Raw genomic sequence first — 24,456 nt, forward strand, 5'->3', positions numbered from 1 at the left:
CAAATAAAACAAAACAAATAAGTTCAGAAATTAAGTTATGTGTAATAAAATGGAATGACACAGGGAAAAAGTATTGAACACATGACGAAAGGGAGGTGCAAATAGGCATGGAAAGCCAGGACACCAGCTGAAATCTATCAGTAATTAGAAAGCAATCCTGCCCCTAGTCAGTGGAAATTAATATTAGCTGCTTCAGTCCCAACACCTACAGTACCAGGATGATGAAGATGAAACAAGGGTGGACATTTCAGCAAGACAATGATCCCAAACACAGCCAAGAAAACTCTCAATTGGTTTCAGAAAAATAAAATAAAGCTGCTAGAATGGCCCAGCCAATAACCTGACTTGAATCCAATAGAAAATAAGAACTAAAGATCAGAGTTCATAGAAGAGGCCCGCAGAACCTTCAAGATTTGAAGACTCTGTGGAAGAATGGGCCAAAATCACACCTGAGCAATGTATGCGACTAGTCTCTCCAAACAGGAGGTGTCTTGAAGCTGTCATTACCAACAAAGGCTTTTGTCCAAAGTAATAAATACATTTCAGTAGTTCAATACTTTTTCCTTGTGTCATTCCATTTTATAACACAGAACTTAATTTCTGAACTTATTTGTTTTGTTTTCTTTGTATGTATGGATTACTTGGGTTGTTACCGACATCTGGTGAAAATTTCATGTCAACAGCACCTTTAGAAATATATTTACTGAGAAAAATGGTGACGTGCTCAATACTTATTTTACCGGCTGTATAACTTACATTAAAAACTGCTCATACTATAATGTAGCATGTTTTTTTTTTTTTTATTTTGTGATTAAAATGCAGATTTTAGGTTCTGCAAGTGTTTCATGCAATCTGATTCACATAAACCATGAAACCGCCAGAATCCTAAAAAAACAAAAACGTGACACCGATTTTTGGTCAAACTGCCCAGCACTAGCTATATGTACATTAAATTTCTATATGAAATAGATTGTCATATGAAGAAAAAAAAAACATTTATGAAACCTATTAGAAAATGGAAGACATGCAAAATTGTTACAAAACATATAAACAGAGATATTTTGTGTCATATATGATTAAAATATATACTGTCCACATATTGTCAGACTCTGTTCCATGTTTTGTCTGTCTTGTTCCCCAGGTGTTCCTTTCCCATGTTTAATTTGTCCCAGGTGTTCCCCATGATGTTTCATTGCTCCCAGGTGTGTCTCGTCATCCCCTCCTCCTGTGTGTGTGTGTATACAAAGTGTTCCCAGTCCCAAGTTCTCTGTCCGCTGTGAACGTCTTCGTGTGAACGTCTTCGTGTGAACGTCTTCTTGTGTTCGTCTCCCTTGGTGCAAATAAAGTCTTGGTAAAGTATTCTCCAGCGTCTCCTCGTTCCTCGTGTGTGTGCAACGTGACACATATATGGTTGCATCATATAATACCATCTAAAATAATTATTAGTATTAATTTATGTATGTACATAAATTTGACTATGGGAATTTCATATATGTTATAAACATATACCCAGAAAATGTACATATGTAAAAATTATATATATTGCCATATATGTTACCATATAAAATTACACTTGATGTAGAGCAATATATCTCATAATTACCTTCCCTAATTACACAGTTGCACATCCATCGTCTGAACCAATTAAACAGAATTTGGTTAAACAATTTTGTTAATGATGTAACAAGCAGATGGTGGAGTAATAACTTCTGTTATTCTCAAGATTGCAATTAATGTACAGTTATCAAAGTTCATTTACACAAACAGAAAGCCATTGCCATACACATGCGGTTCATTCTGTCAGCAGCTTTGTTTCTCCGAGCAATGTAGTTTCTCTAGATGCTGTTGCTACTTTACATTTCATTTTTGTTCTCCTTCGATTTGCTTTATTTGATGTTCAGTCCATCACAAGTTGCTTCCTATGTCACACTCCAGGTTTCCTTAAACATTTATGCACATGTGCACTCTTTCAAAATGGCACTGATTGTTGACATGCTAATAAATAAAAAAAAATAATGTGTGTATGCTGTGCAAGTTCATATGGAATGAGAGATATAGATTGTACTGCACATAAGCAAAGACCAATTCTCTCATCAGTATTAACTAGCATACATAATACTAGCATATTGGCTGTATGTTAGTACTAACAGTACTAATTTTAGATCCCTTAATCCCACTCCATATTTAAACTTAACAACTAACTATTAATAAGCAGCAAATTAGGAGTTTATTGAGGCAAAAGTTGTACTTAATAGTTAGTTAATAGTAAGAACTGGACCTTAAAATGAAGTGTGACCCCATTTTTAATGTCAACAGGAAACTAGACTTCTAACCACAGGTTGAGAGTTGTAGTTCTAACTACACAAGTTTGTGATGCTGTTCATAACCATCATTGCCCATATAGAACCAGGTATGGCCATCTGGATTTTCCACTGTTGTCGGTACCCCAAGGTACATCAAAGAATACCATGGTATTACCATCATGGTGTTACCATGATACTAAAAAAAAAATGTATTGTGTGCAAAGCATACCATAGTAAATGGTGTACAGGTAGGTGAAGTAAATCCAATATAGCAAGAGTAGCAAAGATTATTCTCTCTGAGTCACTGCAGTAACTAAATATGGAGGCAGCTGCAGAGAGAAGCCGAGGAGGGTCTACAGACACACATGCACACACACTCATAAAGTCTCTAAACAAAACGACCATTCAAATACAGATCTCTAGTACAGCAGCATACCATGTGCAAAATATTACAAAGAAACATTAGATGCTCTCATTATTACAGACATGTGCAGGGAGAGCGAGAGAAGTAAACAGCTCAATACTGGAGCTCTCTTTGCAAAAATGACTGTGGTGCAACCGTGGTATCAAATGGTAATAAAATTCAGATGAATGATTATTATATTCACATATAATTGACATACCATGGTATCAGCGTGATACGTGCATGTAAAAAAGTACGTCTGTTTAGTATGTGTCTGTTCATATACAATTAAAGAGCTGAATTGAATGTTGCATTTTTGTTTAAAGCATATTGTAATTTTTTCCCAAAAGGTCTAAGAGGACAAATCCGAGATCATGGTATAATTTGGGAACTGCCTGTGGAATAGCCCTGCCTTAAACTCTCTTTAGTGTTAATTTTATACATAATGTGCCCTTATTTCAGAGTACATTCTGGGTGGAGGCTTGTACTCAATGGACTTAATAAAAGAGAAGAGAGTTGTGAGCTGACAGTGAACCAGAGATGAAAGTCAGTTGGTAATAGGATCTGTCATTGAGGTTTAATAATACACACACATGCACACAGATTGAGCAGGATTATCTAAAAGGAGCCTTATAGCTGGTTGTATGAGGCTTAAAAGTAAGATATTCTAGAGAAGGAGGATCAGTATTATTAAAGTTAAAGCATAGATCATTGCAATGATACTTACTGAAGAGATGGATGAATAGATAGATTTTTTGTCTACTAGCCATTATCTCTGGCCCTACGTCCTGAGGTCCATATGGTATTACTTGCAGAAGTCATGTGTATCATGGAAATGACTGATCTGATCATTACAAGCTGTTTATTATTCATTATATCAGTGTTAATCCACTCCAGCTGTTCCATATTTTCAAATATTGCGTTGAGGTAAATTTGATTCTTCATGAGTAATGGGCTGTGTTGATGATTGCGGTTTTTGAAAAGGCCTGCAAGAACTGGACCAGATAACCCAGATGAGCATTTTCAGAATTTATGTCTTGTGATTTTAGCACCACTTGTGATTGCTTTCAGCTTGCGCTGTTAGCATTATAATGCACCACAAAATCATGCAGAGCTTTCACTTTGAATTTTATAGCAGCAGTTAAAGCGACCTTATCTCGCATCTAACCACATGTTATATCAGCTTACTGGGCTGCACATGTTTTAGGTTTTTAGTAAAGGGTTTTTGGCTTGAACACAGGGTGCAGGTTCAGCCTGAGATCAGTAGTGAAAGGTAGCAGTGTGTGTAGCCCGTAGGGCTCCAGGATCAGATTGCAGGTAGTGCTGTTAATTGCAGACGATGAAGGACAAGACAGAGCTTGAAGGGTGAAGTGTTGACCTCTAGCTGAGCTTCACTGCAGGAGGACTTTAAGGACAGTGGGTAAAAGATTTATAGGGGACATAATCATGGAAGACCTGATTTTCTTTGCTCTTTTGAACACAAACACACAAAAGAGAAAAAAAGGCAGTGTAGACACATTTTAATATTCAAGATGCGAGGTTCTTCCAGAAAATTTGAAATAAAATTAAAAACATCTTATTTAAAAATGTTTATGTTTATGACATATTCTGGGAGCAAAATGAATATAATAAAATAATAATAATAAAGACAATTCTTCTTCTTCTTCTTCTTCTTTTTATTGTTTAAATAATACAATCAACGAGTAAACTATTGATTGATTGATTGTATTATGATATGACCCAATGTGATTATTGCTAATTTTTAAAGCTTATTTTATTTTTAATGTGAAATGATCATTTGTTTTAAACAATAAAATAAAAAAGTAAAATAAAATAAAAATTCTAAAGACCTCTAAAGAATTATTATTATTATTATTATTATTTAAATAATACAATCAATATGTTTTTATTACTATATTTTATTTATTTATTTATGATATGGCCCAATGTGATTATTGCTCATTTTTTAAGCTTAGTTTATTTTTCCTGCGCACACGTGAGGTGATCATTTTTGGAGAAGAGTGGTCAGAAATGGACCCTGAAAGTCAAAGCCGCTTTCTGTCTCTCTCGTGTACCTCTGACAGATGGCAAGCGGGATAAAAACTCTGCAAATAAAAAGTGTAATCCCGTCCTCACATGGGTCGACACTCACTCGCCAGATTATCCTATCAGAGAGAGAGAGGATAGTGTAAATGGCAAAGGCGAGGCAGGAATTGTTTTCCTCTTGGCTCCTAAGTGGATAAAGAGGAGGTTTAAAAGAATGAATGGACAAAAGGCTATTAAAATAAATAAATAATAATTTATCATGTAAATTAATAATAATAATAATAAATTAATTAAAAAAAAAATATATATATACAATTGCATTTCCAAAATTTAATATAATAATAATAATAATAATAATAATAATAATAATAATAATAATAATACTGGATAATAATAATAATGGATTTTGCTTGTAAAATGCCATAATCCCTTAAAATATTGCTTCCGACTGCAGCTCACTATAGGTTTTGAAGCAGCATCAGTGTGTGGCTGAGTATGATGTTAAAGTTAGATGTTAAAGTTACTGTGAAGTCAAAGATGACATACACCATTCGCTCATGGGAAGTGGTTGTGTAATGCTAGCTACTCTTTTATATAGTTTTATCTTGAAGAATACTGCAGTACAAACATCATTTAAAATGCCTCCGGTGCTAAAATCCCTGATATTAAAATATCACAATACACGGGCCAGGGCTCTGATTGTGTAATACTGCAGGACCTGAGCACAGCAGCCCAAACGCTTGTATTTTTATCATGCTGAGCGCTATGTCAACACGGCATCTATAGGTCAAAACGCACAAGCACACATGCTGGGGCCCACACAGTGCAGTCTAGGCCTGAGGGCCGCGATGTGGAGGTGGATAAAGACAGCGATGAGGAGGAAAAGAGAGAATGCTGGTTCTTTGGATAATGTCCCACAATATGGCAGTTATATTACCAAAGACTCAAAATATGGTAGGTTTTTCTGTTCTCCAACATATAGACACAACAAATAGTGTCACTGTCGCCAAGAACCACCTACACAACAAACAATGCAGTACTGTTTATCTGCAAAACAACATTTCAATATGAATTGCACGGGAATTTTCATGAATAAAAAACAAAATGGGCCTAAAACGTTTTCTTTTTCAACAAATGATCAGAGAAAAGTGCATAACCTAAATATCAGGCAGTATTATATATGCTCTTTTGTTTTCAGATCAGTTGAGCTTTACCAACATTATATTGAATTTTTTTTCCCCCGTGTGTAATTTTGTATTTTTCTAGTGCTAAACATCAAAATTACATAAACCAAATTTAAAAAAAAAAAGAAAAGAGATATAAATGTTGAACTATATATATAACTTGAAAGTGCCACATGACTTGGAAAAAAGAAATGTAATATTGACAGTCAAAACCAATCAAAGCTAATTATTACTTTTCTATAGTTACATGGAAGAGATTTCAATCAGTTGTTGTTATATGGCATTGGGTCTGTGGACACAGTGTACTGTAACTCAGAGGGGAAAAAAATCATCTGTTTCTGCATCTGGTTCTTGGTTGGTTTGGACTCCACCTGTGATGTGGTGGGGGAAACCCCAACAGGGAGTCTCACCAGGGGGCCGAACACCTGACTGATCACGCATGGCTTATAAAGCTCTGAAATGCATTAAAACATGGACAAATCCCCCAACTAAACTTACAGAGAATCCCTTTCAACTCTAAAGAGAAACTTGGCAATAAACTCCCAACAACAGGCAAGCTCTAAGTCTGGTATTACTTAACTATGAAAATACACATCCAGTACATTGAGGCGATCTAAAGGGATAGTTCATCCAAAAAAGAAAATGTTGCCATCATTTACTCACCCTCATGCCATTCCACACCATTTGCGTTTCTTTTTCTTCTCTATTTTGGTAGATGTCTCAGTATTTTTTTCATATACTGTGCAAATGAACGTCTTTATTCATAGGCAAAAACAGCTGAAACATTCTTCAAAATATCTATTTTTGTTTGTTTTTGGAACAGGAACAACACAAGGAAGAATATAATTTCATTTTCATTTTTGAGTGAACTATCCCTTTAAGGCTCTGTTCAGAATAGCATACTACCTTACTACTCAGACTACAGTATGTCTACTATGAATATTACCATGGAAATATACATGCATGCAATGAGTTCACATGACAACAATGTAGCATATGTTGCCCAATTCACAGGAATGATAACTATAAAGCTAACAAAAATTAAATTTTGCTTACATTACCATTAGGTTATGAACATGCTATTTCTGAATGTTCTTTGAATGTCCAGTTTATAAAAACGTTTTCATGGTTATGTAAAGGACAAGGGAACATTCAGTTATAGTTGTGGTGGACTTATATACTTAGTTATCTTTATTGAGGTAGTTCTCATACTTGACGTAAACAGCCCTTCATTGTAAAAGAAAAAGACAACGCTTTCAGTAAATGCTGTGCAGAACGCTAGTATTCAAATTTGAACATAACTTATAAGACTAACACCATTTGTGAAAAGAGGAAAACTCATAACTATCTACCATTTTTGATGAATCTTACTTACACACTGTAGTTTGCTTATGATAAATGAGCCTTGTGTTCTGCTGGCATTCAGAGCTCTTCTTTACAATCAGACAAAGCTACTTTTTGGCTTCCGAAAGAGCTGGTTGCAGCCAGGGGGTCAGATCAGTGCTGCTTTTAAGGGCTCTTTAATCATATTGTCAGGTTCCTCAGTTGAGTCAGTTCCCACGATTACTCATAGCCACAGCTTCACAAATATAAACTCATGTATCATCTGTCTGGACCCAGGCTCAGAGGAATGAACAATGATCGTTCTGTCTCTGTATATCTAATTATAGATTTCAAAACACAAAGTTTGTATAAGGTCCAGCAAAACTGGGGATCAAGATGTTTCACTTTTGGAGCTACCATTTGTTGTACCGCGTGTTGTGTACATCTACTTTCTACTTTCAGTCCGCTAAAGCCTAGAAAACAAAACTAGTGTGTATGTTAGACTGTCCAGCTGTTTGGGATCAGTACGATTTTCAGTGTTTTTTTTTTTTTAAAGAAGTCTCTTATATGCTCATCAAGGCTGTATTTATTTGATCAAAAATACAGTAAAAACAGTAATAATGTGAAATGTTTTACAATTTAAAACAATGGTTTTCTATTTGAATATATTTTAAAAGGTAATTTATTCCTGTAATGCAAAGCTGAATTTTCATCAGTCATTACTCCAATCTTTAATGTCACATGATCCTTCAGAAATCATTCTAGCATGATTTATTAGGATTCTTTGATGAATAAAAAGGTAAAGAAAGAAGGAAGGAAAGAAAGAAAGAATCAATTTAACATATAATTGCTGAACATAATTATTCATTCATTCATTCATTCAAACTTTTTAAGGTTTTTATTTTGAATAAACACTGTTCTTTTAAACTTTTTTTCATCAAATGATATATATATACAGGTGCATCTCAATAAATTAGAATGTCGTGGAAAAGTTCATTTATTTCAGTAATCAGTAATAAATTGTGAAACTTGTGTATTAAATAAATTCAATGCACACAGACTTTCCACGACATTCTAATTTATTGAGATTCACCTGTATATATAAGGCTATAGATAAAGGTTTGGAAAGACTATTTGGTTTAAGCTTGTTCAAGCTTTATTTTATATACTCATAATATTATGTGTACCGACCATGAATGTAACAGAGATTGGGATTTTTTTTTAAGTCAAGAGAATGTCTAAAGGTGAACATCAACATATTATTTATGCAGTTAGCATGTTGATAGTTTTCATTTTTAATTACTCAGCAGTTTCATTCTCTACAAAATGTTATGCCTCCATGGCTGTAATTGACCTGAAAAAGGTGAGAAGACCTGAAATAGCCCACCCATATTGCCCGCAGCAATGCTAACACATATTTGCACTGCATTCTGACACATTTCAGAATTCAACAACCCGTTAAAAAGAGCTTGTATAGCTAGCAGCATTTACATCTGTGTACTTGCATTGTATGTTTTGGGCCTAAAGCTGCACACTCAGACACCCACACTGTAAAAAAAAATCCGTAAAATTTACGGCAAATGACTGTGAAAGAACAGTGGCATTTTGCTTTTTGGTCAGTATGAGTCAAGAACGCATTTTTGTATCTCTGCCTAAATCGACGTATATTTCTCTGTCCTTGTCTTGTTCATATTTCATTTTAACTCCTTTTTATCTAGCTATACTGTGTCTAGGCTTTCATGTGCCTGTCTGTTTGCTCACGGCACTCACTTAAATAATACATGACATGAATGACTTTGTTCTGGTCTGAGATCATTTTCTTTTTTAACAGCGTAAAATGGAAAACCCACCATCAATATTCTTAATCTTGATAAATTCATTTTGCAGAACTGAATGTGCTCTTCATGTGGAAAGGGAACTGGCACTCCATAAGGGTCAGTATGCAAGATTCAAATGTATTTTTAATGCATTTTAAGTCAATAAGTCATGCTAATAACTTCATGACATGCTACAGTAATATCCTCAAGGCACTGCTTTTTGAATCACCTTACCTATGGCTATTAGCTCACATTATACATTTGGTAAAATATTTGCATAAGGTAAGGTGCAGACAACAAAATCAACCATTTTTTTGTCTGATTGTACCTGGAACCGCAACTGAAGATTTATCTCATACAGTAAAACAATATGCGTTGTGAAATGTGCTATACAAATAAAGACTTGATTGTTAGTAAATCGAAAGTAAATAAATCCATGAGCAGCAGATGGTACAGTTCCGTTTTATTATGGGAAAGTGGGATCATCTTTAACTGACGTGGTCACATGACCAGACTGTGTTTTTAGAGGGTGTTTTTCTTTTACACAAGCTAAGATAAGTTTAGCTGACAAGTTAATAGAGCCATGATAACACCACACCCATAATAATTACAATGCATACTCAAAGAGACATGTCTAATATATTGTGTGTATGTGTGTGTGTACATGTATGTTTCAGCGTGTGTGCGCTTATGTGGTATGTACATTACATACAGTACAGTACTTTTCATCTTGAGACATCACAAAGAATCAATCAATCATCTGTCAAAGAACAAATCACACATATGTATGCCTCGTATGATTCACACTCCTATGAGCTGACATAAGCTGGACAAATTGTGCCGGCACACCTTCTGCTTATAATACACACATGCAAGGTCCGGCTTGTTCTGACCACAAACTTTTTGACTGACATATAAAGCTGAATAAACGCATTTTGTATTGTTTTATGTGTAAGCTTATCTGATGATAGATTTGAACACAGTAAGAGTGTGGACAAATTAATGAGTGTGTTATTATTGTTACTTAAAGCTATTAAAAACATTTGAAATAATTTAAACAAAGAAATGTTTAAGATATAAATATTAGATGAACTGATAATAGATTAAATGAAATATAAACATTAGAAGAAAAACTTACATTTAAAAAACTTAAATGGCAGCTAACTGAAATTAAATAAGTTTAAGTACTAAAATTGAAATATAAATATAAAACTAAAATAAATAAATAAAACAAACAAACAAACAAATAAATAAAAACTGAAAATATAAAAAAAGGTAATTCAAAATATAAATAAATACTATAATAGAATATAAATATATAAAAAAGTAGTCAAAATGAAGTGTTTTTTTTTTTTTTTTTTGCTTAGAACAAGCAAAATAATCTTATTTCAAACAGAAAACAAGATTATTTTGCTTACCCCACTGGCAGATTATTTAGCTTGTTTCAAGCAAAAACTCACTTAATTATGACATGTTTTTTCTGAAAACAAGACAATAATTTTTTCTTGTTTAGAAAATCCTTCTTGATTTAAGAATTTTTAGATATTTTGGCTGAAAACAAGACAAAAAATCTAAGTAAGAAAAGCATTTTTTGCAGTGTATTAAAATATCACTGTAGTGGTCTGACTTAATAACTGTAAAATGTGTATTGACCTTGCGTTTAAAAATTCTGTCCATCTGAAAGCTAATAATTCTGCTCATGAATGGTTACTTATATAGCATATACTATTTCAAAGATGGCACCAATCTGACAAAATTTGGCAATCCATCAGTAAATTAATTGTAAATATGGCCCAATGTATGAATACAGGCACCTTGTAAACACAAACATGGACTGTGTGCGTGTCATCTCAGACTCTGAGACTGAGACACACATGATGCACTTCAGCACTGAATACAATAATTGTCACAAGGTATATGTCCTGATTCACCAGTGCAACTCTGTTTATGTAATATCAGATGAAAAGGCTAAATCAGATGACTGATTCTATTTGGAAGCTCTTTTTTAACATGTGTTTGTGTCTTCAGAGTACTGCAGTGACCTCAGAGCTTTTATATCACTAGCTGTGAGAAACAGAGGTCTGTTTTCATACTCATTCTGGGTTTCTGTGAGGTAATGGCAAGAGAAATGGAGGGTGAACAGTGTTGCGTAACAGCTTTAAGGACAGAAACATACAATAAAACCCTAGTGTGCAACTACTGCACATGGTGCACATTTAACCTCTACAGCAGTTTCTCAGACTGGCTTTTATTGATGTGGAAATATAAAGTTTATTTATTTTTTTAAAGTCCCTATTTTTCCACACAATTATAAATGTTTTTTTTTTTTTTTTTTTTCTCGAATATACTGTAAATAAAAGATTTTTTGAAGTTGTAAATAAAATAAAGATGATTGAAGTAGTTTACAAGAAAATACTAAACATTTTCTTTGTAACTATTTGTGAAATTTACTATCAATTTCTGAAAGAAAATTGTTTCTACACCATTTCCCCCCCCAGTGTGTTTAAAATGATTTCACCACCAATTTTAACCAAATTTGATATGTGCTCATATTTGAGATGTAGTACCTCAACCAATCATTTTTTGGGAGCACTTGGGGGTATTGCAACACTATGAACTTACTAGTCTATACTTTTACTTTTAGCACATATAGCATATATTTCTCAGTTAACAGATATAGTATAGATGTGTTGCAGTCTGTGAATTGTGAAGACAATGTAATAAAAACTGGTAAGAAATGACTGAGGATTTTTCTTTTGCAACATTATAGCATTCGTGCCAATAAAGATATTACCAAAATTACAAGCTTCACCTTTATAGAAGGAATCACAGCGAGTCTGGGATAAATCACAGCATTCCAGTCTCAACACTGAATGTTGAACACTCAGTTTGTGGGTAATTGGTGTCTGCGGCGCTATGCAATCACTAAACAAACATCATTTCCATAGAGGAGAGGGTCAAGCTGTGATTAGTTGAAATTTCTCTGCTTACAGTTAAGGCAACCTGATTGAGAGCAGTCTGGACGCAGTCAAAGTCAGGTTAGCCATGCGTGTTGCAAGATTTCAGCTCATGAGCTTAGTGGAAATGTTAAATGTTCCCATCAACGGCCTTGGGCTCCACAATCAGGTCTGCTGATTAATAGTCCTGAGCTGCCAATAGATCTGTGGGCTGTTTTCTTTTGCATGAAAAACACCTTGGTCTTAGATGAGAACGTTATTCAAGAGTACCTGCTAAGTTATTCTGTAACTAAACAACTAGGCCCATGTACAGAGCAATAGAACACACACAAAATAGGTTCATCCTTCATTAATGCTTGCTAAGGTTCTCTCAAAGTTATTACATTTGAATAGAACATTATAGAATAGAAATGAGTTAATAGAATGTTCAAAAAACATTCAAAAGTCACATTCCATTCCCCTAATTGTTGGGAAAGTATAGAATGTTCCCTTAATGTTAGAAAAACCAAAATGAATAAACTGATTAATTAAAAAAAGGAAAGTTTTGAACATTTTTATAACTTAACAGAAACATTAGCAAAACACTCTTAGAACATTTTATTAGTTTAGCTATTGCTCAAGAAAGAGCTTTAATTGTTTGTTTTAAGGAGAGATTATTTATTAGTTTTCTAAGTCATGAGATTGATGCTGTACAAGGCAGATGATGATACAGCTGGAAAAATCCCCAAAAGATCACCCTAGCATTGTGGAAGCACGTTTTGCATGGGTAACTTTTCCACTCACATTTTGCTTTCTTTCTTTCTTTCTTTCTTTCTTTCTTTCTTTCTTTCTTTCTTTCTTTCTTTCTTATTGTCTATTAAATGAGAGTCAATAGGGTCCAATGTTGTTTGGAGCCCAGCATTCTTCAAAATAAATAATTGTATGTTCCACAAAGTCATGTAGATTTGGAATAATATTAAATGACGACAGAATTATCCCTTCGACATCATCAGTATTAAACCAAGCTTTCAGATTTCAGATCAGTTAAATTGCCTTGCACAGGAGTTAATTTCACATATCAGGCAATTCTGTGTACCTTTTCAATGCTTAATAAACCACAAAAAGCTGTTGAGCTATTAACAACTCTCTGTGAGTATGACCTTTTTAATTTGTCTGAGGCCTATCAGGCAGCTGTCAGAAAAGAGCCGTGAGCCATTATTCATTCAGTTCACAGCAGATTACTGTGATTTTTCTTCCCCACCTTTTTTTTTTTCTTTTTCATGTTAAAAAGTGACTTCAAATGTACTGGAACTAAACTGTTGTTCCCAAAGGAAAACTTCATCTGTGAATATCTTTACATTTTATATATACAATGTTGGTTTGTGTCTTTATGTGAGTGTGTGTGTGTGTGTCTTCATATTCAAATGTATGTGTGGACTTGTACAGCATGTTAAAAAAGCAATCTGTAACATAATCTCCCTGATGGCCTCCTTCTGCCTTGCAAGCTTTGATTTGAATCACATGATTATGAATGCAACGTGCAATGAGTGAATTTTGCCAGCATCAGTGAAGTTTGAGCTTAGACATAGAAACCAAGTGAGCAACAAAATGTCTTGTTGGCTGTCACTGTTCACAGCAGCTGATTAGAATATCAGCTGCTATTATATATTATATATATATTATAACTACAGTGGTTATATATATATATATATATATATATATCCTTAAGCTGTGTAGTTTACAACATATATTTAGCATGTATTTGAAATAGATCTTGGCCAGGGAAAAAGCCATATGGGAGTATTTTACAATTTTTCTGTATGTGCTGTGCTGCAAAGTGCACATGCTAAAAAGACGAGCTCACGCAGGGCACACGTATGGCACTATAAGTCAGTTATGGTTAAGTTTGCCTATCTAGATCCTTTTTATTCTGCATACAATCTGCAAATACTGTATTTAGGGTCTATTTATTTATTTATTTATTTATCTATCTATCATAAAAATGATGTGATTGTTATTTGATTCATGTCCCTAGCAGACATTTAAAAAGGCTGATTGTCAAGCTTGGCAATAAGGATACTGAAACATTTCTAATATAAATTGCTTTCCTGTGATTCGATGAAGATTTATAATAAGCTAATAGATAGAACAAATAGGTTTACTTGATTATTCATACATCATTTTTTAGAAAAATCATATTAACATTTGAGTATGAAATATGATCAGGCTTTAGAAATATTTATTTATACATTTCTCAATCATCATTGTATTGCATTGCGTTATATGTTTTACCCTTACATTAAAAATGGAAACGTACATGCATTTTATGTAAGTAGTCTGCTGAACTGTATTAAAGATCTCATTGATTTACATTTACAAGCGATTAGAATTTAATCTTACATTTTGGCCATATAAATGTTGGTAACTGCAAGTTGTTTCAAGTTTTTAAGTTGAAGTTCAGTAGGTGGATTTTATTTTTAAATAAATAAACCCTAAAATCTTGATGTATCAAATATGATACTCGAATATGATTTTTTTTGTATTATTATTTTATATGCCAGGCTTTAAGAATATTTCCCCCTAAAATGTATATTGCTAGTTGTAACCTTCTGTATATTGCAGATGATTCAGTATTAAATTACATTTCTGAATTAAAACACTTTATTTAGATAGTAACACATTAATCACATTTTAGATAACCTAAAAAATGCTGGGTTATTTTTTTAACCCAAATGCTGGGTTCAGTCTGTTGGGTCATTTTATTGGGTTGTTTTTAATATTTTTACCAAGGTGCTGGGTAGTTTTTCTGTAACTAAGTTGCTGGGTCATTTTTAACGCTGGGTTATTTTTTCTACCCAACCGCTGGGTTGAGCCTGTCTCCGATGAAACAACGCAGCTGCTGAGTTACAGTCATAGCACGGGCTTTTTACATCCACAGGACGGAGCGGTTCTCAGCGCCGCCGCCGGCGATTTGGTGCACTCTTATTTCTAATATAAATTGCTTTCCTGTGATTCGATGAAGATTTATAATAAGCTAATAGATAGAACAAATAGGTTTACTTGATTATTCATACATCATTTTTTAGAAAAATCATATTAACATTTGAGTATGAAATATGATCAGGCTTTAGAAATATTTATTTATACATTTCTCAATCATCATTGTATTGCATTGCGTTATATGTTTTACCCTTACATTAAAAATGGAAACGTACATGCATTTTATGTAAGTAGTCTGCTGAACTGTATTAAAGATCTCATTGATTTACATTTACAAGCGATTAGAATTTAATCTTACATTTTGGCCATATAAATGTTGGTAACTGCAAGTTGTTTCAAGTTTTTAAGTTGAAGTTCAGTAGGTGGATTTTATTTTTAAATAAATAAACCCTAAAATCTTGATGTATCAAATATGATACTCGAATATGATTTTTTTTGTATTATTATTTTATATGCCAGGCTTTAAGAATATTTCCCCCTAAAATGTATATTGCTAGTTGTAACCTTCTGTATATTGCAGATGATTCAGTATTAAATTACATTTCTGAATTAAAACACTTTATTTAGATAGTAACACATTAATCACATTTTAGATAACCTAAAAAATGCTGGGTTATTTTTTTAACCCAAATGCTGGGTTCAGTCTGTTGGGTCATTTTATTGGGTTGTTTTTAATATTTTTACCCAGGTCCTGGGTTCAGCTTGTTGGGTCATTTTATTGGGTTATTTTTTATATTTTTACCCAGGTGCTGGGTCATTTTGACGCTGGGTAATTTTTTTCTACCTAACCGCTGGGTTGACCTCAGTGTTGCCAAGTCCGCGGTTTTCCCGCGGAATTGGGTACTTTAACACTGTTGCCGCAGGTTGTTTTTCATGTCCGTGGGTTTAAGTGACCCAACATGATATTTAGCCCCTAAAATGTGAATTTTACCAGGAAACCCCACCAAAAACGTGTATTTTACCCCACCAGAATGCGGTTTTTACCGGGGGATCCCCCTCGAAACGTGATTGGGCCAAAAGGGTCTGGCTGCAGCCTTGCACTTGCACTCTCAGACTTGCATTCTCAGACTTACACTCTCAGACACTTGCGCCTGGGCTCGTCTGCTTGCCTGTACGGAGTTGATCCTTTTAAAATCATTTAATGCATTTCATAATGCACGTTCATATTTGCTGTTCTGTACTGTATATCTGTATATTATGCCACATTAAGTGTTTTGCTGTATGGGAGGACAAGTGAAAGTTTGTGCATTGTGTTCATGGCCATCTGCTTGCCTTGTAGTACATTAAATAATAACTATATATCGAATTTGATCTTTTAATTGCACTTAATGTATCTTAATACATTAAGCCATATTAAGTGTTTATGTTTTTCTAAAGGAGGAAAACGCTTAACGAGAGACTTTGCGCATGCGTTCATATTATGCTGTTCTGTGTCCACGGATTTGCGGGTCTTTTTTTTTTCTTCTTGCAGGACCTTGTGTGTTATAGTACTAAATTAGTTTTAATTGTTTAACCTCCACAGCTTCTTGTCTCCATTGGCAACACGCACGATTTGTGTCGATTGCAAGTGACGTCGCAGGTAGCGGAGAGTGTAAGTGGCGATTGCAAGTAACATTGTAATTTAGCTTATTTTTTCTTGTCTTCACCACCTGGCTACTGTTGTAAAATTTTGAGAGATTCAAACAAAAAGTAATCAATAAATAGAACAAAATAAAAAATAAAAAAGACTGCAAGTGATGTCAATTGCGGAAGTGCAAGTGTCTGAGAATGCAAGTCTGAGAATTCAAGTGCAAGTCTGCAGCCAGACCCTTCTCGATTGGGCTAGTTTTGAGTAGCAATTGGGAGGTTTTTTTGTGAAAACCTGGCAACCCTGGTTGACCTTGTCTCCGGTGAAACTCAACAACGCAGCTGCTGAGAGCGCTGTTTTTTGGGGGTTGTTTTTAATATTTTTACCCAGGTGCTGGGTTATTTTTTTAACCCAAATGCTGGGTTCAGCTTGTTGGGTCATTTTATTGGATTATTTTTAATATTTTTACCCAGGTGCTGGGTCATTTTGACGCTGGGTTATTTTTTTCTACCTAACCGCTGGGTTGACCCTCTCTTCGATGAAACTTCTAAACAACGCAGCTACTGAGTTACAGTCAGAGTGCTGGCTTTTTAAGTCCACAGGAGAGAGCGGAACCTTCTCAGCGCCGCCGCCGCCGGTTTGGTGCACTCTTTCCGGGAAATAAAGTTTTGTATACATTTTATTTAATTTATAAAGTCTTTAATGTGGTGTAAATTATATTATTTTACGCAATGCAACATAAGGTCGAGATGTCAGTCAGCTGCATCAGCAGCGGTTGTTTCGCGCTGGAAACGCCTTTGCCTTGCATAACATAAATGGATTTTATTCGTTATAATACTGAGTGTGTTAATTTGATGTTAAAATATGTTCTCTAATCTCAGTACTGTTTGTTTTTGGGCAGGTTTTGGAGTCAGTCATGGCATCTTTCAGCTACAAGTGAAACGCGAGGCCGCGGTCTAAAGTTCGCAGTTCCCCAGCGAATAGCAGCCCTTCACTGGCTCAGATTTCGGCGACACACCGGCACGAGAATTAGCACTATTTCGGTAAAAAGCGATTACAGAGAACGGTTGAATACACTTAAATTAAAATGCTACTTTTAAATGTGCCTTTTTTATTTCTAAAATGCTTGTTAAATGAGTTTAAATGTATGTAATATGCTGTTTTGGCCCAAATAAATTCAATTTGTCTTGTATTTTGTCCATGGGTGTTCTTGCTTAATAATAAATGTTCATCTTTTGATTATTGCTGTTGCCCATAGTAATTCTGTGTGCAATTTTTAATTTCCAGCCCATTTTAAGCCAGCAATATAATAATTTTTAAACAATAGATGACTTAAATTAAACAACCCAGCATGGTGAGTTTAACCGTTTAACCCAACCAGCTGGGGCCTGTTTCATAAAACAAGTTTACCAAATAAGCCAGGTTTATTTCTGTTAGTCTGACTTATTGTCATCTGATTTGGTTCAAAATAAGTCAGACTAACTGAAATAAGCCTGACTTATTTGGTTAACTTGTTTTATGAAACAGGCCCCTGGGTCAAAATAACCCAGCACGTGTTCTGTCCAATATTTACCCAGCGCTGGGTTGCCAAATAACCCAAGTTGGGTTGTTTTTAACCCAGCATTTTTTAGAGTGTACTATTTCAGCTATATCTCTGTATGACAGAAATACTATGCTAGTATGCTGTTCCCAATTGAACCAATGTTCACAGTGAAGGTGGATCAGAAAATATCACAAGTGAGATTTGAACTAGCACCAAATCATGTGCGCTAACCGCTAGATCACAACACTAACTGGAGCTGCACTATTTTAGATGTGTCCTCCCACCCTCCCACACAACTAAATAAACATGTAGGCTATATGTAATCATGAATAGACAAAAACATGCAGAGACATCAACACATCTGCATACAAAGCAGACACAAACACAAATCTTCCCTCGTCCATCAAGGGTCACATTTTCTGGACCGGTTACTGTGCTCCTGTTCTCACATCCCCTCCCTTCATAAAGCCATGAATCATCTCATATCTCCCTGTTGTGTGCTTGTGCAGATATACTTCATATGCAGACACACATTTACATCAAATTCATATTAAGTGCAACATGTTGCGGTGAGTCATTTGGCCAGAAATAGAGCCTTGATGTCGCTGGTGTCAGTGGGGCCATTTGCTATGGAAATGAAACATTTTATCCTGATCATTTATGATGAGAAACAAACAGGCTTGAAACGTGACGTCTCTCCTATAGAAAAAGGGAAATTGGTTGAATTTGACTTTTAATGGAGTGGAATCAGAAGGATGTGGGGACAGTTCAGTCCCATTATAATACAAAATTAAACAGGTTTCTTTTCGCCCTTTCGTGCCTTTTCGTAAAAATTAGGTTCTAAGTAATAATCTGAGCTGGGTAGTAACGGATTACATGTAATCTGGATTATGTAATCAGATTCCAAAAATTAAGTACTTTACGTTTAAGTACTTTTTACTTTTTTATTGATTACATACATGATTACATATTATTTACACAATAGTGATCAATTATGTACAATTTATTAATCCTCCCTAATTCCTCTTTTTCATCTTTTAATGTTCCTTTCTAAAACAACTGTATATACACTCAGAAAGTCTTCCGTTTTGTAGAAATTTACTCAGAGATCATTCATTAGTCAGGTGGTTACATAGTATTTAACCACTGGATTCACAAATTTAATTTCAGTTTTAAGAAGTGTTTCAACATTGCATCAACTACTGAAGAACACATTCATTTTTTATGTGAATTATCACTCAGTTGGTTTTTTGACCATGTATTTCTATGTTTTGGATTCGTTTGTCTTTCAAACACATTAAAATGCACAAATTCACGTTATTCCTTTTTTATTTATTTATTTATTTATTTTTACATGTAATGCAGGCATTCCCAAACTTTTTTCTTTTCCACATTTTTATGATTTAATTAATTATTAGCTGTTAAACACACAACCCCCCTGCAGTTCCTTTACAAACACCAGTTTTTGGAATCCTTGACGTAATGTAATGTTCACTGATGTTGATACCAACAACTGGAATATATTTGTGACCCTCTCTATGAAATCCAGGCTAAAGTCTCAAAATCTAATAATGAGATAAAAAGCATCAAAGTTTGATTTTAACCATTGATTTCACTATGATTTCAATCTTTGACATGGTCTTACTCAGTCAATATTAAAGATATCAAGGTTATATTTTCACAGGATGTTCTTTACCTTATGAAGGATGATTTTATGTAGAAAACAGTAAATCATAAAAAAAAAAGAAAAAGGAAAAAAAAACATTAGCTGGATTTTCACAGCCAGGGTCACATTTTCTTACTATTTGTGTTTTTATACCAATATGGTATAATATTATCCTATTTAAATCAATGTGATACATGAGTTAGGTCAAAAGTAATCTAAAAGTAGTCTGATTATATTACCTAAAATGTGTAATGTAATGGATTACGTTACTAACTACAATTTTTGTCATGTAATTTGGAATCAGTAATGAACTACAATTTGTATCCAGCTTTGAATTTTGCGTGCTGCATTTCTGGTGCAAAACAAGCGGTACAAAGACACACATTTATAAGAACCTAACCTTCCGCCTGTTATCTTATAATGCCGAGGGACAATCGCCATGGTAACGGTTTACATGCTATCCCCTGTTGTCAAGGAGATCTCGTCTGACAGGATAATGGGTTCCACTGTCCTTTCTGCCTCTCGTTACAATTCATCACAAGAGCGCATGCATGCAAACACGTAATAAGGAAATTTGTCAGCAAATGGCCTCGCTATTCACTGTATCAGTTTATTAACGTGTGTGTTTCCTGATAAACACCTAAAAAAAGCGCTTTGATTCACCTCTAGCGTAATCTGTGTGCAAATAACCTAGCATTTTCTTTGTGCCTTCCTGTAACAATGAAGAAAGGAAGGTCATTAGAAGAGAAAACCCGGCTTATGTGCTCTCATGCTCTGTTTTATATCAATTACAAATCATTACATTTACAAATCATTTGTGTCACCCTTTGAATGTTGTTGCTGGCCCTGTGGTGCCCACGATAAATGCGTCGGAGTGCCTTGTCATTGGCACAGATAATTAAAGCCCCCTTCAGCACGTCTTTATTTGAATATAATGGCTTTTTTTGCTAATGAGGGGCGCAATTATATCTGCACTGGCATAATCTTCATAATCAGATGCTCTGTTATGCATGAATCAGAAGAGCTTTGAAACAGAACAGAATCTCAAAAATTACCTCCATCGCCGCAAACCTCCTACGCAACACCACTAGGAGTTGGAGAAGAGTTCAGGAGAGGCTTACATAAAATAATGTTTCTGAAGGACATTCGGTCAGACCATTAAACTTTTAACCTGGTGAACCAGGCCTAGTTGAACTTCCGGCACAGAAAGAGAAAATGGGTCAACATAATACAGCTCGGACTTCTGAATTGCTCTCATAATTTATAACTTGGGTCACGCTGTACTGTACAGTACAATAATCATACACGTGTGTATTTACATAAGTAAATGCTGAGTAATATGAATGAACATGATGTCCTGAGTGTTTAATTGTTTTGCAGAGTTGCTCGTAATTGCGCATTGTTGTTGTTATGACTGTAATAATTAATTACAGTATTGTGATGAGTAACATGGACAAACTAAAGTTTCACTATTTGCTTTCACCCATAAGAAGCTGATGAATGTGGCACAAGAGAAAGAAACTTTGGCCTATCTGAGCGCTGTCCTTCAGCACCCACATCGATTCAACGGTTATGAGAAATATCATAATAAGCATGTTTCAGAGACACAAAAAGTAAAAAAAATCCTCTATTGGTGCAGAATGTTTAACTTTAGAATATACAGAAAAAGAAAATGTCTTCTTTCCTAAAAAAAATCATGAGCTAGTTACTCTGATTTGGAACATGCTATTAGTTAAAGGATTAGTTCACTTCCAGAATAAAATTTCTTCATAATTTGCTCACCCCCATGTCATCCAAGATGTTCAAGTCTTTAAGACCCTTATTCCTTGGCTGGGATTGTGTAGAGCCCTTTGAAGCTGCACTGAAACTGCAATTTGGACCTGTTGACCACCATTGAAGTCCACTATGGAGAAAAATCCTGGAATGTTTTCCTCAAAAACCTTAATTTCTTTTCGACTGAAGAAAGAAAGACATGAACATCTTGGATGACATGCGGGGTGAGAAAGTTTTCAGGAAATTTTTATTTTCTATAAGTGAACTAATCCTTTAACTTGGCCCAACTATCATGAAGATGGACCATCAACATGTCCTGTCAACTACTGTACTGTACTGTAGCTAACTTGGACCAGCTAAAAACCACATTCCATAATATAGCTACTAGTTCAAGTTTGATTTTCGAGTAGTACAAATCCAATACATTATAATACTTTTTTTTTTCTAAGTAATTTTTGCCGGGAATCGAACCCATGACCAGTAGCGTGTTTATAGGTTCCCACACACTTGTGTGATTTCTACCCCCATCCAAACACTAACCCTCCACCCCCGAAACGAGATTTCTACCGAGGGGGACCCCCAGGGAGCACTTGCTTAGAGCCCCCAAAACTCTAAAAACGCTCCTGCCCACGACCTTGGCTTCATGCTCTACTGTTTTAACTACAGAAAGAGTAGAATAAAATCCAAACAACAAAGTACTAACCTTTATGTGAGTTTGGAAGTCTTTGAAATCTGTTCTGCTGTCCCCTGTGCAGTGCTCTGATCCCGGACACACTGTTGCCCATGACTGCTGCTGCTGCTGATGATCTCCAAATGTTGCACTTCGAGCGTCAGGCTCTAATAACTCTCCCTTATCGTGCCTCTCTTGATCTGTTGTTGCTATTATGTCCGTGACAAGTCGGGTGTGAACCGACTACAGATCCACAAGTTTTTCTCTGCTCGATGAACTGTCATTGAAAAACATGAGCTGCCCAAACGCGCTCAAGCTGCAGGTGGGAAGACGCGCGTTTGCGCTTTGGGAAAACGCAAAAAGAAAAAAAAAAAAAAGGCACTGAGGGAGGTTTGCATTGAACGAAATCGTATAATTTAAGTAGGTCAGCTCAATTTGATTTACTAACTTTTCTTCCCTCAGATATATGTTTTGTTATCCTGCTCTGGTGAGTTTTTGACGCACGCCGTTATCGGGGATTTAACGCGCATCTGTCGCGCCTGCTTCTACTTTAGATTAGATCAAATATACTGCCTCAACCATCAGCATAATGTATCCTCGTAAGTATATAATCCACTCACCTATGCAATTTGGCTACAACTGGATGCTTTCGTTTAAATACTAGGGAAGCCAACCAATCAAAACTTCTCTATACGAAGACTATTTGGAGATCTTTAAAAGCTCAGGTGCAGACGCACGAACTGATGACAATGTGTCACTTATTGGCGTCAGTGACTCAACATTGCTTCAGGAAAATACGAACATAACATACAAGTGAGATCCAGAACAGGGAACAGCCAAAACACGCCGTAATAGTCACTCAAAGTTACACATTTCAGTCTTCTTCTTTTAAGCTATTAAGTATTGATAGACGTTAACATGGAATGTGTCTAAAATTAGAAACAAATAATCAATAATAATAATAACAACAACAACAACAACAACAACAACAATAATAATAATAATAAAACAATAGTAGTAGTTGTAGTAGTAGTAGAACTAGTGTCTTGTACATGGGGCTTTATTATGGTTAAACCAACCAAATATATAAATAATATATAGTTTAAGTCATATAACAACAACAACAACAACAACAACAACAACAACAATAATAATAATAATAATAAAACAATAGTAGTAGTTGTAGTAGTAGTAGAACTAGTGTCTTGTACATGGGGCTTTATTATGGTTAAACCAACCAAATATATAAATAATATATAGTTTAAGTCATATAACAACATTATTTATTTATTTATTTTGCATATATTCCAAGCGTTGGTGATGTTTTATTGCTTACAGTCATGCCAAAAAAACTATTTGAATCAAATTTATATAATATTAAATTTTTAAATCACAAATTTTCTTCCATATAATATTTAAGAAAATGCCAACACATTTAGGCTAGACACAATCTAAAAGTGACTCAGCAGGTCTTTAGGAACTTCCACACCTCTTGTTGCGTCATCTGACGTCATTCAGCATGGCTAGGGACAGTGAAGTGTAATTATAAATGATTAATAACATATCCATATTATGTAATGGGCAGGTTGCGTATCTGAGTACATGTGCTGCAAATTTGGGATGACTCGCAGAGAGGATTTGTTCCAGGTAGAACTGACACGTGTCTTACTTAGAGCTTTCGAGGTATAATCAAATGCCAGAAATGTCACTGTGAAGTGTTTTGGTTTGTGATGGACCACTGATAAAGTTTTATACTTTCATTTTTGTGTTTGAAAAATGTATATATTTTGTATTTTGTATTTTTTTGAGACAGTGGTTTTAATTATACATACAGGTGCATCTCAATAAATTAGAATGTTGTGGAAAAGTTCATTTATTTCAGTAATTCAACTCAAATTGTGAAACTCATGTATTAAATAAATTCAATGCACACAGACTGAAGTAGTTTAAGTCTTTGGTTCGTTTAATTGTGATGATTTTGGCTCACATTTAACAAAAACCCACCAATTCACTATCTCAACAAATTAGAATATGGTGACATGCCAATCAGCTAATCAACTCAAAACACCTGCAAAGGTTTCCTGAGCCTTCAAAATGGTCTCTCAGTTTGGTTCACTAGGCTACACAATCATGGGGAAGACTGCTGATCTGACAGTTGTCCAGAAGACAATCATTGACACCCTTCACAAGGAGGGTAAGCCACAAACATTAATTGCCAAAGAAGC

At 34.9% G+C, this 24,456-nt stretch overlaps 1 protein-coding gene across 1 annotated transcript in view; it reads right to left on the reverse strand.

The window, feature by feature from the left end:
• LOC107676877 (E3 ubiquitin-protein ligase NEURL1-like) overlaps positions 1 to 22,949 on the reverse strand; it is a 70,607-nt gene extending 47,658 nt beyond the window's left edge. Inside the window, exon 1 of the mRNA XM_016471602.1 lies at positions 22,265 to 22,949. Within this exon, the coding sequence (XP_016327088.1) occupies positions 22,265 to 22,346 (82 nt within the window). The 5' untranslated portion in view covers positions 22,347 to 22,949. The remainder of the gene's footprint in view (positions 1 to 22,264) is intronic.
• Positions 22,950 to 24,456: the final 1,507 nt, after the last annotated feature.

The sequence above is a fragment of the Sinocyclocheilus anshuiensis genome, unplaced genomic scaffold (genome assembly GCF_001515605.1).
Source record: "Sinocyclocheilus anshuiensis isolate Anshui unplaced genomic scaffold, SAMN03320099.WGS_v1.1 scaffold2166, whole genome shotgun sequence".
In the NCBI taxonomy this organism is placed as follows: domain Eukaryota; kingdom Metazoa; phylum Chordata; class Actinopteri; order Cypriniformes; family Cyprinidae; genus Sinocyclocheilus; species Sinocyclocheilus anshuiensis.